At 38.9% G+C, this 17,135-nt stretch overlaps 2 protein-coding genes, 1 long non-coding RNA gene and 1 other non-coding gene across 17 annotated transcripts; 3 read left to right on the top strand and 1 right to left on the bottom strand.

Moving 5' to 3' along the window:
* Positions 1 to 2,197: 2,197 nt before the first annotated feature.
* LOC135610792 (probable serine/threonine-protein kinase PBL17) lies at positions 2,198 to 8,034 on the top strand. The gene is made up of 6 exons (XM_065105733.1): positions 2,198 to 2,422; positions 4,582 to 4,901; positions 5,701 to 5,836; positions 6,434 to 6,570; positions 6,736 to 6,859; positions 7,368 to 8,034. Exons 1-6 carry the CDS (start codon positions 2,392 to 2,394, stop codon positions 7,895 to 7,897), a joined length of 1,278 nt encoding a protein of 425 aa, XP_064961805.1. The 5' UTR covers positions 2,198 to 2,391; the 3' UTR covers positions 7,898 to 8,034.
* On the bottom strand, positions 7,294 to 14,326 carry LOC103983161 (uncharacterized). 11 transcript variants are annotated; one of them, XR_010486321.1, is made up of 13 exons: positions 14,076 to 14,326; positions 12,478 to 12,573; positions 11,412 to 12,293; positions 11,094 to 11,253; positions 10,938 to 10,965; positions 10,697 to 10,859; positions 10,368 to 10,469; positions 10,106 to 10,270; positions 9,951 to 10,002; positions 9,765 to 9,824; positions 9,513 to 9,631; positions 9,262 to 9,336; positions 7,294 to 8,974 (listed from the first exon to the last, which is right to left on the bottom strand). It is a non-coding gene; the product is annotated as an uncharacterized LOC103983161 (long non-coding RNA). The 11 variants fall into 11 exon arrangements; XR_010486314.1 differs by having other exon boundaries at positions 7,294 to 7,981; positions 8,577 to 8,974; positions 10,697 to 11,253; XR_010486320.1 differs by having other exon boundaries at positions 10,938 to 11,253.
* Positions 8,403 to 13,082, top strand: LOC103983162 (U-box domain-containing protein 52). Of its 4 annotated transcripts, XM_009400344.3 has the most exons (11): positions 8,403 to 8,537; positions 8,632 to 8,794; positions 8,886 to 8,962; positions 9,919 to 10,037; positions 10,123 to 10,331; positions 10,444 to 10,495; positions 10,588 to 10,846; positions 11,005 to 11,106; positions 11,169 to 11,594; positions 11,753 to 12,508; positions 12,918 to 13,082. In XM_009400344.3, exons 2-11 carry the CDS (start codon positions 8,641 to 8,643, stop codon positions 12,939 to 12,941), a joined length of 2,178 nt encoding a protein of 725 aa, XP_009398619.2. In that variant the 5' UTR covers positions 8,403 to 8,537; positions 8,632 to 8,640; the 3' UTR covers positions 12,942 to 13,082. The 4 variants fall into 4 exon arrangements, with proteins under 4 accessions (XP_009398619.2, XP_064961800.1, XP_009398618.2 ...); XM_065105728.1 differs by lacking the exon at positions 12,918 to 13,082 and having other exon boundaries at positions 8,889 to 8,962; positions 11,753 to 12,681; XM_009400343.3 differs by lacking the exon at positions 12,918 to 13,082 and having other exon boundaries at positions 11,753 to 12,681.
* A 568-nt stretch (positions 14,327 to 14,894) lies between the features above and the next one.
* Positions 14,895 to 15,000, top strand: LOC135611426 (small nucleolar RNA snoR103). Its single transcript, XR_010486568.1, has one exon. It is a non-coding gene; the product is annotated as a small nucleolar RNA snoR103 (small nucleolar RNA).
* Positions 15,001 to 17,135: the final 2,135 nt, after the last annotated feature.

Here is a 17,135-nt window from a genome sequence, read left to right as displayed (position 1 = left end):
AAGAAAAAGAAAAAGATATCTATTTAAAATAAATTCTCACATAATATGAAAAAAATTAAAATAAAATTATAAATGACGAAACGGATTGGTAATAAAATTTTCTTCTCTTAATCCACGACTCATACACTCACCTCAAGTCACGGAGAGATTGAAGCATGGTGGCATAATCCACTGAGTGTTAGGCCTTTGGCTCTCTGGATGTCAGTGCTTTCAATTCACATCATTGAAAGCTTCTGAGTGGAGTTTGGTGACTTGATTAATCAACTTCATAAAAAAAGAAAAGTTGATACAATGATACTGACATAATAGCGGATGACACTTCTATCAATTCGAAAATGATTTATTATACGATTTTATTTCAAATATTATTATTATTATTTTTTAAACAAACTATACCATCATATGATATAAAAAAATACTTTTAAGTCTAAATTAATAGTAATAACCCTATAAACTTGCTTGAAGATTCTCCCGTGAATACAAAAGGATCAATAGTCGAACATTAATTTTTTTTCTAAACAAAATATTACTCAGACTAGTGTTTTTTTTCTTTTTTTTCTAAAGAAACTATAAAAAAATAGATCTATGGGGGAATTAGCCAATTCCCAAAGATGAGCTCTTACCAGTTGGACACAAGAAAAGCACCAGAAGGGAGTTAGAAAACGCGTATTGGGGTCAACCATGTGGAATATGGTGAACGAATTCCATTGGCATGCGGTGGCAACGCAAAAGAACGAGACAACGATCACTTTGATTTGATTGACATTAGTCAAGTTTGATGTCCTTCGGCCAAATCAAATGTTCAACAAGTTAGGAACAAACTAACATCATCTGTCAAAATATACTCATCATCATATGAAGAATATAAGTGAATGTATCTTATCCTATCTATTATCAATGTTATTTTTGGTTGTCTAGTCGGAATTGTTGAAGCGAGTCAAACTTGATTTAAAGGATCACAGTTCCAAACAATCAATTTATGGGAATTGATTGAGTTTGGTGTCTGTTCTGCAAGACTCGTATCGAGTTATTCTCAAGGTGGACTATTTTATGCTCTTAGTTGTAACTTTGAAATTCATAAATAAAAAATTAAATGAGTATTAATTATATATATACATATATAAAATTAATGAAAACAATCTCTACATAATCTAAAATTGTTCCAACGGAAGCTTCCTAATCGATGGAAAAGTCAGTTCAACCTAAGTTAGTGTTGAATTGAATTCTCCATTTCATAAGATTGGGAGGTATTACAGCAAGTTTGAATGGGACTGTGTATGTTCAAACCATAGTTTTCCATGAAGAAATTATATTCAAACTTGGTAGCTTACGAAACAAAGGGTTATGACTGCCTATCACATCAATTCTCCGTGAAACTTTGGACATGCATATATTAAAATCTTTGGCATGCGTATATTTTGTGAATATTGTTTACACTAAATGATACGGACTGACTTAAGTATACATGTTATTTTATGACATGGTGTCGTGTGGTTTTAATTAGATGACATGAAAGCCCTAAAATATTGAGGGCATCATGTATGTAATAATTATTTGTTTTTACTCGTGAGTTTATCAATATATTTTTTTTTTGTTATTTAAAATATTGATAAAAGATAATGTTTAATTCTTTGTGGAGGAAAAGAAGATGATCACGATGAGACGAAAGTGACGAGTGGCAAGTGTCAGAGACGAAGAAAGTGACTATACCTCTAAGAGATAAAAACGATGGAGTCAAAATGATAGAGATAGAGGTGATGAAATAAGATAGTCACGATGAGTGCAAAAGTAATGATATCGAAGTGGTAAGGTGCAATCGATGAGATAAAAATAGTTAGATAACGACGGGAGACATTTAAGATATTATATAAAACAAGAGCACTAAATTAGATGTACTTTTAGAAAAAAAAAATGTCTAAAAATAAGTTTTTTTTAAGTCATCTATATTTTTATCACAAAAATTTATGTTAATTTTGAAATTTAGAGGGACAAATATATTCTTTTTAAAATTTAGAAGGACAAATATATATATATATATATATATATATATATATATATATATATATATATATATATATATATATACCTTATTGTTTTGGTGTCATTATGTGGTATTTTCGTGATTGCAGCTCAACTACGTGGTCATTCCGTGAACGATTTCGATATTAGAAAGGAACCCACAGTTTGCCGGCTTCTTCTTCCACCAACCACCGCGAGCAAGCGAGCGAGCGAGCGAGAGAGAGAGAGAGAGATCGTTTTGATTTCGTACCGTCTGCTGTGGTGGGATCGGTTGTCCGGATCAGCCCGCGGAGAGGACCCCAGAGATCGATTTCGATGGATTGCTGAGGAACTCTGCCTTCAGTGGGGCGAGGAGAATCCGGTCCGGAGTCGATGGGAAGCTGCCTGTCTCAGGACGAACAGAGTTAGTATTTCACTTCTCTTATTCCCTATGTAAGAATCGTCTTCATTATACTCGCCATCATAATAGTGTTCATGAACTCTGTAAAGTTAAGCTTCCTGATTTGGTTCTTTCTCGAAGTTGGACCAGCTTCAGATCCTTCTTTGGCATTTACCCCAACATCAAACCCTTTTTCTACTGAATACCAAGTTAGATGGTTCTTGGTCCCGTTCTTGCTGTACTTGGCAGCAACTATGAATCGATAGATGGAACTTCTCCGGCTAGGTTTTGGGTTCCTTATCTAACACCCGTATTTGAGGTGAAACAAGATTGAATTGAATTATAGGTATTTAATGAGTGTATTGTTATTGATTTGATATAAATTGATGGATACGTTATCGGATTATTTTGCTCCGTTTGGTCACTGCTTAGCTGCTTCTACCATCTACATATCTTCTTTTTTTTTTAACCAGAGCAAAAAAGATAACTTGTATTTTATGAATACATAAGTGATAGAAGAATCATCACTCAAAAAAGATAAAAAAGATCTGGCTAGTCACCTCTCCATAAAAAATAGTTTTAGTTGTTCAGGCATATCGAGCCAGTCAATCTACAGATCTATTTCCTTCTCAATAAATATGAAAAATTTTGACTTCGTGGAAGGAATCTAATAATGACTTTACGTTCCTCAAAACATTAATCACTCTCCAAGGTAGCGCCAAAATTTTGGAAAGAAGTTTCAGCAGCTCGATAGACTCCGATTCAATCTCTAGGAGTCTCATATCCTCATCCACAACTAGCTTTAAGCTCTCCACGATGGCTATCAGCTCATTGTATAAGCAATCTTTGGCCATTAGAAATCTATCAGTTGTAGCAATGTAAGACTTAGGATCATTCCTAATCAAAAAACCTGTACCCCTAATCAGAATCCTCAAAAAAGAAATCCTTAATGTTCAATTTAAACCACCCCTTCTCTCACCTTTTCTGCGTCACACCCTACCATATTCATTTCTTAACGGTCATTTAATACCAGTGATTTCAATAGGCGCTCGAGCGCTCACCTAGGCACTCGGACGAGGCGAGGCGAGGCCCGAGCACCTCGCTTCATGTCCAGGTGCCTCGCTTCAAAGAGGCACCGCTTGGGCGCTCGCCTGAGACCAGGCATCGGGCGCTTCGGGCGAGCGCCTAGGTTAAACCAAGCGACCGAACCAGATTTCTAGGTATGGTTGGTCTCTGGTGCTTTAGTTGGTTCAATCGAACCAACTAAATCACCGATATCAGGCTCCCTCTCGCGATTTCCCCGACTTCCCCAACCCTAACACTCGCGATCGCGATTTCTTCTCCGTTGTCGCTACTGTCGCTACTCGTCGCTGCCACAATCGCTGCTCGCTGGTGCTGTCGTCGCTCGCCGCTCGCAGCTCCCGCTCCCGCTGCTATTGCCTCAGCAGCCTCGGTCTTCTCACACTCTTCTCACTATACTGTTAACAGTATATTAACAGTATACTACTAACTGTATACTAATAATAGTATTTTTATTTATTAGATTAATAATATATTATTTTGATTTTAATATTATTAATTTTTATTTATTTAATAATAATTTATTTAAAAAATAAAAAAAATACTATTATGATTTATTTATTTATTGTGATTTTATACCTGATTTTCTTAATTTAATAGTATATTTTTTATTTAAATAATTATATTTATTAATTATATTATATATTATATATTATATATTTTAGTGCCTCGCTTCGCTCGGGTGAGTGCTTAGCGCCTCGGGCGTTTTTGTACCTTGGCGCCTAGCACTTTTTAAATCACTGTTTAATACCTTCCTATCAAAAAGAAAAGAGAAAAGAGTGAAACAAAAAAGCATTCACAAGATAAAAATTATGCATTCCTTTTCAGATCAGCAATTCGACTACCTTGTATTGCAGAATTTTCCTGTATCAATTTTCTTTTATTTAAATGTCCAAAAGAAGAATAAAAATTTTGGACATCTTGTCACACTATTGCATATGTCAATCGGGCCGAATGAGTGGCAGATGTAATCAATCAAGATTATTGTGAAGAAAAAAAGATATGGTGTTGTCTTATGTTTGATATCAGCCTGTTTGTGGCATATTGTACAGCTTATGAGCTTCTATTCCGATATCTTATCTGAACTTTGCCTGCTGAAACAGGCAATGCTGCTGGATTGCCACAACAGGCAGATCAGCAGAAAGATCCATGTCAACCGAATGTAGTAAGCCTACTGCCCCTTCCCAAAGATGTTGAAGATTTGCGGCTCACAGTTGGATACGGAAATGTCAACATATTCACATATAGTGAGTTAAGTGCAGCTACCAAGAATTTCCGTGCAGATCAAGTTCTTGGAGAGGGGGGTTTTGGAATTGTGTATAAAGGTATTATAGATGAGAATGTGAGGCCAGGCTTCGAGTCCACCCAAGTGGCAGTGAAGAAGTTGAATCCAGAAGGCGTGCAGGGGGACAAGGAATGGCTGGTATTTTCCCTGTCATAAGATCTCTTTATTGCATTATTTAACAGAACATGTTCATTTTGATTCAGCATGATTGATATTGAAATTGGTTCCATGATTTGTCTAAATCAACATAGTTCAAAGAGTGTCAACAACTTGATAGATTGAATTATTCAACTTTGACATGTTAGAATTACCTGAATAATCTTAGATCTGTATTGCCATGGCATCTCAAACACCTAAATAAACCGGCAAATAGCAAGGAAGTCTGCATTCTCAATCTACTGTCTCCTTAATTTTGGTTTTCTTGAAATGAATCATTTGCAAAATCGTTTGCAGTAAACACCATCTACAGAGACTTAAAGAAGCACTTATCAAATAAAGAATTACAATAACTAGGTGAAGAGTAATAATTTTATGTTATCTACTTCCTTTTAAGGCTTTGATTTTTGGTAACTGTTATTATACCTAAGGTCTTGTTTGGCATGTAATCAGATTGAGTCATGGCATAACTGAGAGTACTTTATGCCAAGTTAGGTTTCACAAAGTTGTGCAATGGAATCAAAATATGAAATGTGCTACTGTAAAACATATCTGACCAAAATTCTAGGAGAACAAAGTTAGTAAATTGGGCTTCACCATGGAAAGAGCACCTTAATTACTGTAATTGGAGTTTCCCTGGGTGCACTTCATCAAAAAATTCCTGAGAGTTATTGACATTTGTTGTCTATATGCATCTGATAACTTCGAGACAAATTTGTTCATCAAGCTTGATAGTTTCATAACGAATTTTGGATCTAATGAATGCCTTTTGGTTCTTCAGGCAGAAGTCAATTATCTCGGGCAATTAAGTCATCCAAATCTTGTTAAACTCATTGGGTACTGCTGTGAAGATGATCACAGGCTGCTGGTTTATGAGTATATGGCTTGCGGCAGTCTTGAAAAGCACCTTTTCCGACGTAAGTGGTCGAATGAATAACTTGCATAAAGGGTATTCAAAGTTCTTACAGTATCTTTTCTATTTTTCTACCATCATAAGTTACCATTCTAGAAAATAGCAATACATGGATTTAATCTTGTCAAATCAGTACCTCCATATTCTATCATCAAAGCTTGTCATAACAGCTACCATATCAGAAAGCCATTCTTTTGAACGTCACAGAGAGCTTTTTACTACAATTCTAGCTGATGTTTTCTTTGAACCTTTTACAAATTTTAGGTACTGTTGTAACAATGTTGGCGAAGAGAATCTATTACTGCTGCTGAAGATGTGTCTAACTCCAAAGATTAGTAATACAAAATCCCACTGAACTAATCTCCAATGACATGTCCAGAGTAAAATGTGTAGTAATAGCAACATGCATACGAATCATTTTATTTGCATTTCAAATAAGTACAGATGCCAGCCAGTAGATTTGCATGAAAGGCATAGCAAGTATCAAAACATGTGCAATATCGGGATATCTTTTGCTTATCATAATAACTTGTTATTATGTTCCACGGATAACTTTTTGGATTTGTGGTTTCTTGGTTAACCGATTCCAGTTTTGAAACAGGGGTTTGCCTAACAATGCAATGGTCCACTCGGATGAAGATAGCTCTGGGTGCTGCAAATGGACTTGCCTTTCTTCATGGAGCTGAAAGACCCATAATTTATAGGGATTTTAAGACATCAAATATTTTGCTAGATTCGGTTTGTGCTCATCTTTTGGTCAAAAGTTCTACTTTAGGTTCTTTCTGGTCTATCATTCATTTCATTATCCATATATTGTGGATGCCTCTGACTCAGCTTCTTATGTTGATTGAGTGCATGATTGATTGTATTTACTTTTTGCGTGTCTACTGCAATATGTTGCAGGCCTATAATCCTAAGCTTTCGGACTTTGGCCTTGCAAAGGAGGGACCCATTGGAGACCAAACTCATGTTTCCACTCGAGTCGTGGGTACACAAGGATATGCAGCTCCTGAGTACATTATGACCGGTGAGTCTTCTACAAGAACAACCCAAGTTTTACTTGAGTCTCAGTGCAATCATGATAATTGATGGGTAATGCATTATCCACCTCTTTATTTGCTCAAAATCTAGTTCCAATGCCATTCTATATTTAGTCGGGTGATCCCCTACTTTATCTAATAGGGTATATATATATATATCTAATAGGGTAACAATCAACTTAGTACTTTTGAGTTTTTTTTTAAAGTTTTTATTATATCAAATGACACGTATATGATGTTCACACTTGAATTCGAACCTAAGATTCATCACTTGTGCAATGTATAATGTATTAATTAACCCGAATGTCTTTGAGTTATTAGTAAAGGAACAATAAGTACGTTAGGCATCTAGCGAGAAACTGAACCCCTCGACCTCGGGATAGAGATCCAAATACGTACCAATTGATTGAGTTGTTGAATATTATGTGACGAATCTTTAGCAGGCAGAATAATATTACCTTCTTTATATAAATCACATGACTTCATTCGTCACAGGCCACTTGACGGCGAGGAGCGATGTCTATGGCTTCGGCGTCGTCCTCCTGGAGATTCTTACGGGGAAGAAGGCAGTGGACAAGAGCAGGCCGGCTCGGGAACAGAACCTGGTCGACTGGGCTCGCCCCCTCCTGCCACACAGCAGGAAGCTCCCCAAGATAATGGACCCACGAATCGAAGGGCAGTACTCGAGCACGGTGGCGGCGGAGGTGGCCGGGCTGGCGCTCCGCTGCCTCAGCCAGAACCCTAAAGGGAGACCCACCATGAACCAGGTGGTCGACACCCTAGAGAGCGTTCAAGACCCGCACGGCAGCAGGGAGGAGGTGCTGCTTCTCTTCGAAGCCCCCAAAGCGAGCAGCAGCGACAGCTCCTCGGCCAAGAAGGGGGAGGAAAGCCGAAGACGAAGCAAGCAGGGAAAGGGGCGGAGCAAAAGCGAGCCCCCCGCGGACTTCAACGTCTCCAGCTGCTCGCCGGATGCCGATGGTCAGTCTCATCAACGCATGGAATCGGCAGGTCCTCCTGTTGATTGAGTGCGCATGGCGCTTTCTTTCCCTTTGGTTTATGGACTTGATGGTAGCAATTTCCAGTCTATTTGTAATTGGTGTTCTTGACCCCTAAACACTCATTATAGATGTAATTAAAGGTGACATCATCTTTTTGCTTGCAATTGACGTCGCTCGTCGTCAATATTTATCCGAGAAAAAAAAAAGAAGAGAGAGAGAGAGAGAGAGAGAGAGAGAAGACGAGAAGGAAGAAGAACTAAATATTTACCTGCATTTAAAAAAGATAATTTAAAAAAATTAAAAAATTAAAATAAAATTATAAATAATAAAAAAGATTGCGAATGGTAATATCTTCTTATTATATTAGTGTCGCATGCCCATTTGTCTTGCATTTGGGTCCATCGGAAGCCAATGGCTCCATAGAACGGCACGTTTGGCTCCGAAAATTAGAACGGACTAACTCGGTCAAGAGGTGAAGCGCAAAACTCTGCCACCCCTTATCCCCTCTACGCCCATCCGAGTCAAATAGAAAGGCCGTAGCACTTCCCAAGGAGGTGCAGAAGCAGCAGCAGCAGGGGAAGAAGAGAGGCAGCAGAAAGGAGAAGCAGAGGAGAAAGACCTTCTGCTTTCCTTCTTCCCCTGTGGCCTCAAAGAAAGAGAAAGAGAGGTACCAAGAGAAGGGAGAGGAGGGGGCAGAGGAGCTTACCTTCTCTGCTACTTTTCTTTGCATCTCTTCTTCTTCTTATTCTTCTCTTTGCCAGAAAAGAGCGATGCCGGAGGGATCGGATCGATCGTCGTTCCCGCTTATCGCGGTGGCCGTCGACAAGGACAAGAGCAGCCAGAACGCTCTGAAGTGGGCTCTGGACAACGTCGCCGTCAAGGGCCAAACCATCTTCCTCGTCCACGTGATCACCAAGCTTTCAGGTAAGCTTTGTTGCAGCAATGGCGCCTGCTTGGCTCTTGGTAGCATCAGTGCTCCCAGGTTGTTGCTCATTCTCTTTCTGATGTGATGCAGCAGGTCATCAAGAAGATGTGACATCCGCAGCCAGTCAACTGCTCGTTCCATTCCGGTGCTTCTGCAAACGCAAAAATGTGGGTAACCCCCTGCACAAATGCACAGTATGAATCACTACTGGCTTCGATTCTATCCGGTATAACAATTAATACTATCAATTCATGCTTTAGTGTCATAAGCAAGTTTATGCAAATTGTCAAAACCAAGAAAGAAAACAAGAGGGGATGGATCACTAACGGTTTAGTACATTGAAATGCTTAACAAATGTAAGTCCTGTTATACTAGGAGAAAAGAATTTGAATACTGATTAGATTCGGTATGTGCTGATAGGTATTTGCTGATCAGACCCAAATACTGATATCTTATAACCCGATACCTTTGAATTTTTAGTATCTTATTCAGTAAATCGTCCGGTATACCGGTTCGGTTTGGTCCACAAGATCACTGAAACCTGTATTGAAACAGTATTTAAATCCATAGTAAGACAAAAAAAAGAATAAACATAATAGAGTTATGTAAACATCTAATCTAGGGTGATTTCATTGGATATCTCTACATATCTAAGATTTTGCATATTACCTGCTTGAATGATTTGGCATTAATTGAATGAGACCAAAGGAGTCTTACCTGTGATTGAAAAATATGAAATTATTCCACAGCTGAAAGAACTTTTGCGGATCTTTGGTCATGCAAGATTGTTTGCTCTTCTTATATGAAGTGCCCATGATGTTCTTCAGATAAGAAGCCTGAAATCAAGAAATGGTGGTTGAGAATCACATCAAATGATTTGATAATTAAGAATCACACTGGGATTAGAGCAACCATAGTCCCAAAAACATCCAGAAGATCTGTTCCTAGAAGTCAGATCCTGAGTCTCACCTTTGTTTGCCTTTCATTTAGAGAAACATTGGACCGTCAGTCTTGCAATCCGCTAATACTCTTTCATAGTTGTCATGCAAGATGGTTGTAATCAATTAAGGAGATGCAATCCTTGGAACTATCAGTCACTTATTCAGTTTTGAGTATTTAACAGGTTAGGTGCAAGGATATTATACTGGAGGATACCGATTTAGCAAAGGCAATTGTTGACTTTGTTTCCCATGCTGGAGTAGAGAAGCTGATAGTAGGAGCATCAAAAGGCGGATTTGTTAGGTGATACTAATATTCCCAAGCAACACACCATAACAAACAGGATCTCTGTGTTCTCCAGACATACTTACCAGCTTTTTTCTCTCAGATCATTTAGATACACAGACGTCAGCACCAACATCTGCAAAAGCGTGCCTGATTTCTGCACAGTTTATATCATCTCCAAAGGGAAGATCTCTTCTATGAGAAATGCTGTCCGATCAGCACCAGTTGTTACTCCTTTACGATCTCAAATCCTAAAACAACCAAGTTCTGTACCTGAGCCCGTCGTGTACCAGAATTCTCAAGGCACAAAAGGTTTTTTTTGTAATGAGCATCATCAACTATTGTTACCTTGTCACTTGCTTGGTGAAGACAAGTTTTTGCTAGTTTCTTTACCGGAGAAAACTAATAAGTTTCCTTTTGCCAGGTAATGCTGCATTTGAGACTCGGAATCTGTATAAAGAAAAAGAATCAATCAGGTAAGAGTAGAGATGATGCAAACTAAAATGACAAAGACAGTGGCAACTTTTTAGACTTCATCTAATCATTTTAAATTTCTGCCTTAAAACAGGTCACCATTAAACAGCGCAACACGTGTCCAGAGCACAAAATCCAAAGAAGAGACAATGTCAGGCAGTGATGAACCATTTTTTAGTAGTGGGAAGCCAAGCATTGATCACCTTTTCCCGCAGAGATTGTCCTGCATATCAGATGGCCTTGATTGCAGCTTTGAGTCAGTGCAATCACCACACAGGTCATCATTGGATGCTTACTCATCTAGGAGTGGTTTCTCTCCTCGATCCAATGGGAGCTTTTCATCTCAAATGTCGGTACGTGCACTTCCTTTCCATTAGCAAAGTAATGAAGAGAATCTAAGTTGAAGTATAAATACTTCAGTGGTAAGCAGAAAATGCCACTTACCAATTCCAATCATATTGAAGCTTTATGCCTGATCACATAATAAATACACATACCTTGGAACATGTAGGAAGAAGTGAAAGCAGAGATGAATAGGCTGAAGTTAGAGCTCAAGCAGACAATGGATATGTACAGCACAGCATGCAGAGAAGCACTCACGGCTAAACAGAAGGTAATGTTTCCATGAAAACCTCCAAAATTGAGTTCCTTTCGTGATGATTTCTTTTGATGCAGGCAATGGAGCTCCACCGGTGGAAGATGGAGGAACAACAAAGACTAGAAGAAGCTCAACTAGCAGAAGAAGCTGCCTTGATCCTAGCTGATAAGGAGAAAGCAAAATGTAAGGCAGCATTGGAGGCAGCTGAAGCGGCCAAACGAATTGCAGAACTGGAAGCGCAGAAAAGAATAAATGCAGAGATGCAAGCACTCCAAGAACCTGGGAAGAAAAAGTCCTCAAGTATTTTGTCCAAGACTGACCTGAGGTATAGGAAATACACAATTGAGGATATAGAAGCAGCCACAGAAAACTTTGCAGAGAACCGGAAAATTGGGGAAGGTGGGTATGGTCCTGTCTACAGGTGCTATCTTGATCACACCCCTGTTGCCATTAAGGCACTGCGACCAGATGCATCCCAAGGGAGATCACAGTTTCAGCAAGAGGTATCTAGTATTATCACACACAGCTGCATTTCAAACTGTTGGAAATCTTGAAATCATTTAGAAACACGAATACTTTGAAATGATCACAAGAATTAGACCCATGTTATAGAAGAATTGCCGATTGATAACCTTTCCCATGTTTCAACTTTGTTGCCCAGGTTGAAATACTAAGTTGCATTCGGCATCCAAATATGGTTCTTCTCCTCGGTGCCTGCCCAGAATACGGTTGCCTTGTATATGAATACATGGCAAATGGGAGCTTGGAGGACCGCTTATACCGGCGAGGAAATACACCACCCATCCCCTGGCAGCATAGGTTCCGCATTGCTGCCGAGATCGGCACAGGGCTCCTTTTCCTCCATCAAACTAAGCCAGAGCCATTGGTTCATAGAGACCTTAAGCCTGCAAATATCCTCCTCGACCAATATTATGTGAGCAAAATTAGTGATGTCGGCCTAGCCCGCCTGGTACCCCCATCTGTGGCAGACAGTGTCACCCAGTATCATATGACATCTGCAGCTGGAACATTCTGTTACATCGATCCAGAATATCAACAGACTGGAATGCTAGGCATAAAGTCTGACATATACTCTTTTGGAGTCTTGTTGTTGCAGCTACTCACTGGGAAACCTCCCATGGGGCTGACTCATCATGTGGAGCGTTCAATTGAGAAAGGAACATTTGCAGATATGCTGGATCCTGCAGTCCAAGATTGGCCAGTCGAGGAAGCTTTAGGTTTATTGAAGTTAGCACTTAAATGTGCAGAGCTAAGACGGAAAGACCGGCCGGATCTTGGAACGATCATATTGCCAGAGCTCAACAGATTGAGAACACTAGGGGAAGAAAATATGCAACATTTTGTGCTCAGGAACTGCTTCCGTACCTCAAATATTTACAATCAAATTCCCATGCAAGTAAGGATTCCATTCATTGTCTCCTTTTCTCATTCTGTCCAGGTTAGCTGACAGCACCTAACAAACTAGACTAACAAGATCGAACCATGCTTAGTGAAGTCCAGAAGTATATGCAAAAGAACAAAGGAGAATACATATGAAATAGCAAAAAAATGTATAGTTACTTGACTCCAGTGCATAACTTTTCATAGTCAATTAAAGATAGGCATTCAGGTATGCAACTATAATATCCTCATAGTCATAGATAGGAGTTGTGACATGATCTGCGATTTGAGCAAGTCCGATATGCAACTATAATATCCTTCACAATAGAATTATTTCTTTAATGGCAAAAAGAGGAATGTTTCCAAGAAGAATCTAAGTTCCTAAATTAATCATCTACAATCTTTTCTTTTTTCTATTTCATCAGGAACTCAAGAGTGGTCCTGCATAATTGAGGCCAGGATACGAAAGCAAAGAAGCCAATATAGTGAACCATCCATCATCGGAAGATGATTGAGCACCACCTGAGAATTTGGCAATGGCTTCCTTAGATCTGAGAAGGTTCTTGCCCCATGTTCTTAAGAAACCAAAAGTGACATACTTGCCTTCAACTGTTGAAGGCAGCTTCTCAATTTTGGTTGCACTATAACCTAAACAGTCTTTACGGTTACTTAACAGTAGAATTCTCCTTCTCGTGGAGCGCTCATCAACAATATTTAGTTGTCAAGGAAATAGAACCAAGGAAAAGTGGTTGCAAGCCAAGTCGCTAATAATTTCTGTTTCTGCTTCTTGACAATGTCAAGAGCTCTAGATAGCAAGAAGCGTATTTGTGCAAATCATACATTGTAAAGTTGAAAAAAACCCTGCCCTTTTGAAGATGTATATTGGTAATACTACAACTTTGTTTGAATTCTCTGTCGACTTCCTTTTAAGGTTTCTGCAATTTATCCTACGAATAATTCTTCACAATTTCCTCCATATAGGAAAACATGCTTCAGGGCAGCAACAAACCAAGTATCCTTGCAATATGACAAACAAGTGTAAGTACAATGAGCTAATGACTCGTAAGCTATCACCTACCGAAAGACCTAAATCTAAGCTGATGAGATAGTCCTCACATTTCCACTACAATCACCACAATTTTACCGAATCGCTAAGATGAGGTTAACTAGATACCTAATCTGCATCATCCACTAGCTTTTCTAAGTTGTTCATCGTATACAATTCATGGGTTGCCAATTGAAAGTTCTAAGTTTGTGGAAATAGTCACAATTAATTTCGTCAATCCGTCATAAGGTCGTTCTAATGATTTCAGCAAATGACAACTCCAAAATTAGCCAAAAAATAAAAAATAAAAATAAAAATAAAAAACCTAAAATGCAGTGCTCTGTGAACGTCACAAACATTGTAAAAAGGCTTCTTCCAGTAGGTTTTGTTCAATCTCTTCGCCCTACAAACTCTTTCATAATCTCAACAACAATCCCCTTTCCACCCGCATGACCCTCCACACGTGGCATCAACGACAATGCTCCGAGACTAGCATCAACCTCGATTCAAGACAAAAAAAAGTCACTTCCTCTCTCACCTCGAGCATCTAAGAATCGAAGCTTGCGTCCTCAATCGATAAGAAATGAAGAAACATCCAACTTTTACACAGCAATTCACCGCAAAAAATGTCCCAAATCACGGAATAGGCATAGGGACATAAAGGGATGGAGTCGGTCGGCACCTTCCGTCTACCTTCGGATCCCATCAGAAACCCTAAAATACGATTACAGTCGCGTTAAGGAAGAGAAGGCAACGGAAGCTATAAACTTAAGAGAGAGAGAGAGAGAGAATATATATATATATATATATAGAGAGAGAGAGAGAGAGAGAGGCTGGGCCACCGTTATTATACTTCAAGGACAAATGCGCTAAATTTAAACTTCGTAAGGACTAATATGCAAAAAGATGCCCCCACCGTCCCTATATACCACAAGCACACGCGGTGTTCTCTAGGGTTACGGTTTCAGAGTCTCGCCGCCATGGATCCCTACCTCTTGGGTCACTCTACAACTCAGAAGTAGCCTAACCTCGTCTCTCGACTGAGGCTTGCAGGGGAAGGGTAAGATGTGTTTTTGGTAGATTTCAGAGATCATCGGGCATCAGACGAACGCAGTTGATGCCGATGTGGGTACGTAATGGTCTCACAGTACTGAAACCCTATGCTCTTTGCGTCCGTTCTTCCGATCCGTTGATTGCAATCGCTGATGAACCAAATAGCTTCTTTGATTTTGCGTCTTTTCCGGGTTATTATATTCTTGATCGGAGTCCGATCTACGTTTTCGATTCAATGCAATGGCATTTCGAGTAGAATCTCTTCTTCCTCACGGTAGGGACATGTCCTAATTCTTGGTGGGGCGCTCAAGTTGCGCACTTGCTGTAAATATGGACAGAGAACAATTTGGTGGAATTTAGGTGGGCTTTCTGTGAGACGTGGGGAGTCCATAAAGGGCCACCATACACATAGCGCATGCGAAGGAGATGGAAGAAAGAGGCTTTGAAATGTGTCCTTCCTCGTTCATTCTTTTCTTGTTGCCTTTTTTTGCCATGTTTGATTTGTGCTTTTTCATTTCGTGTCATTGTTTCGTTGTTCCCTTTGCCGACTACTGTATTGTCTCTGATCAAACATGTAAAAGGCTTACAATAGATTTTATAATTTTATTTTGATTAACTTTTATGGTTGTTTCAGATTTATAAACGTAGGTTATGTATAGTTATCATGCATATAGTTATCGTGCATATGCAAAACTACATAGAAACAAGTCATTCAAACTATTATTTTGGGAGGGATCTAACTCCATAGAGTTGAATAGGCCTTCCTTACGCGTATCAAATTTTACATCGGATGAAAGTCTTGATTATCAGCATATGAGAGTTATATACCACCGAAGGAGAATTCTAAGTGCAAGTGCCAATAAGTCTCGGGATGAGAACTTGATCATACAGAGATATTATCGAAGCGGTTGGAGAGTTTGGATTATTTCAAAACTCATATTCGCTTAAGTGAGCTCAATAAGTTATATGACAAGATCGAGTAAGCGAATATTACTATCGAGGAAACAAAGGAAAATAGAATCGGCGTGAGCCCTGCAACATGATGGCAGAGACTATGCATGAAAGTTGTAGTTTATCTTTTCATTGACCAAGGAAAATTATTCGGAGAATATAGAAGTGTTAAAATAAATTGTCGAAAGAGGCGAAGAAGCGACGATGAGTCTAGAGGGACTAGGCTACCCAAAAGCAAGCGTCGGTTAGAATAAAGATGGACTCAAATGAGTCTCATAGTGTCGCAAAGGTAGATCTACTGATCATGAAGAAAAGGATGCATATACGAGGCAACGGATAGTAGGGTAATGGGCATGACAACATTATGGTACTGTAGAGGCAAAACTTTTATGGAGTTATCGATCCCTTGCTTTTATGAACAGAGAGCGTTAGATCGTAAAAGGTGCGGAGGAGATGGAGCATGTAGAGGCAAACTCTAAGTATCAAGACAAGACCAAAGGGTAATGGCCAAGAAACTTTATAAGAAACTTTATAAGACTGGTGTTAACAAGTTTCTCATCAAAATAGTTGAAAGTGAGGGATTTCGAGTTGATGCAAGAGTACTTGACCAAGGAACGAAATAAACAGTATACAGTGTTATACATTTTTTACTCAAATGAGTAGCTGACAGAAATGATGGAGAAGACGATATAATCCCAAAAGTGATCAAAATTAGTTGATACTTCCTCTAAATTGAGGTAAATTTTTACTCTTCAAGTAAAATTTTTTACATTTCAGAAGTTTGATGATAATGAGGTAAATCACATTAGCTAACTCAAGGAGTGCAAACACTTTGTGTGCTTTGAAAGTGTCAGTAAAGAACGGGTGAAGGCTAGTAACCAATTCAATGCATGGTATATAACCATCGAGAAGGTGGGTAAAGTCGAGTAACCTTTGCCTTCTTAACTCTTAAGAGAATGAGCGAAATCGAATATCCCAATTCTCTTATTTATCTAGTAGAGGAGCGCTGCATATGTTCAAAGATCTTTCGAAGAAACCTAGTGGAAAACAACAATTATTAAATTCTCACCAATGGTAATCAGTTCTACCAAGAACAGCCTATTGCTTCATTTCCTAACAGAATGACAATTGAAAGCGGATATGATGCGAACCTACTTAAAGACGATAAATAATTAAAAGTAAAATCAATAAGCAAATTTTATGTAGAAAATACTTTAATAACTTAAAAGTCGGTGAGGCGATGCTCATCAAAACTCTAGTAGACATCCAACCAATTTAAGCGATGTGAGACATTTGAGAGATTGGCGCACAACAACAAAGATATTTTCCTTCATCTAGGGGATTTGAATGAACCAATAAAAATAAGCACAATTCGATTGATCCCATACCAGAGTCATTAGCGAGTTGAAGCAACGTGATGGATTAAAGTTCGACTACTCAACGATAACGACGAAAAGTAGTTGAGAGTCAAGAGGTATATTGCAATTGGAGTAGAAGATTGAAGATTCAGCAAAAGCAAGAAAATGCAGCATCAATAAAGGTTATAACGAGAGTGTTTGATGTCATGGACAAAGTTATAAATAGTATGTTTGAT

Source organism: Musa acuminata, chromosome BXJ2-4, assembly GCF_036884655.1.
Source record: "Musa acuminata AAA Group cultivar baxijiao chromosome BXJ2-4, Cavendish_Baxijiao_AAA, whole genome shotgun sequence".
Taxonomy (NCBI): Eukaryota; Viridiplantae; Streptophyta; class Magnoliopsida; order Zingiberales; family Musaceae; genus Musa; species Musa acuminata.
Note: the sequence above shows the minus strand (reverse complement) of the source record. Positions and strands in the feature narration are given on the sequence as shown.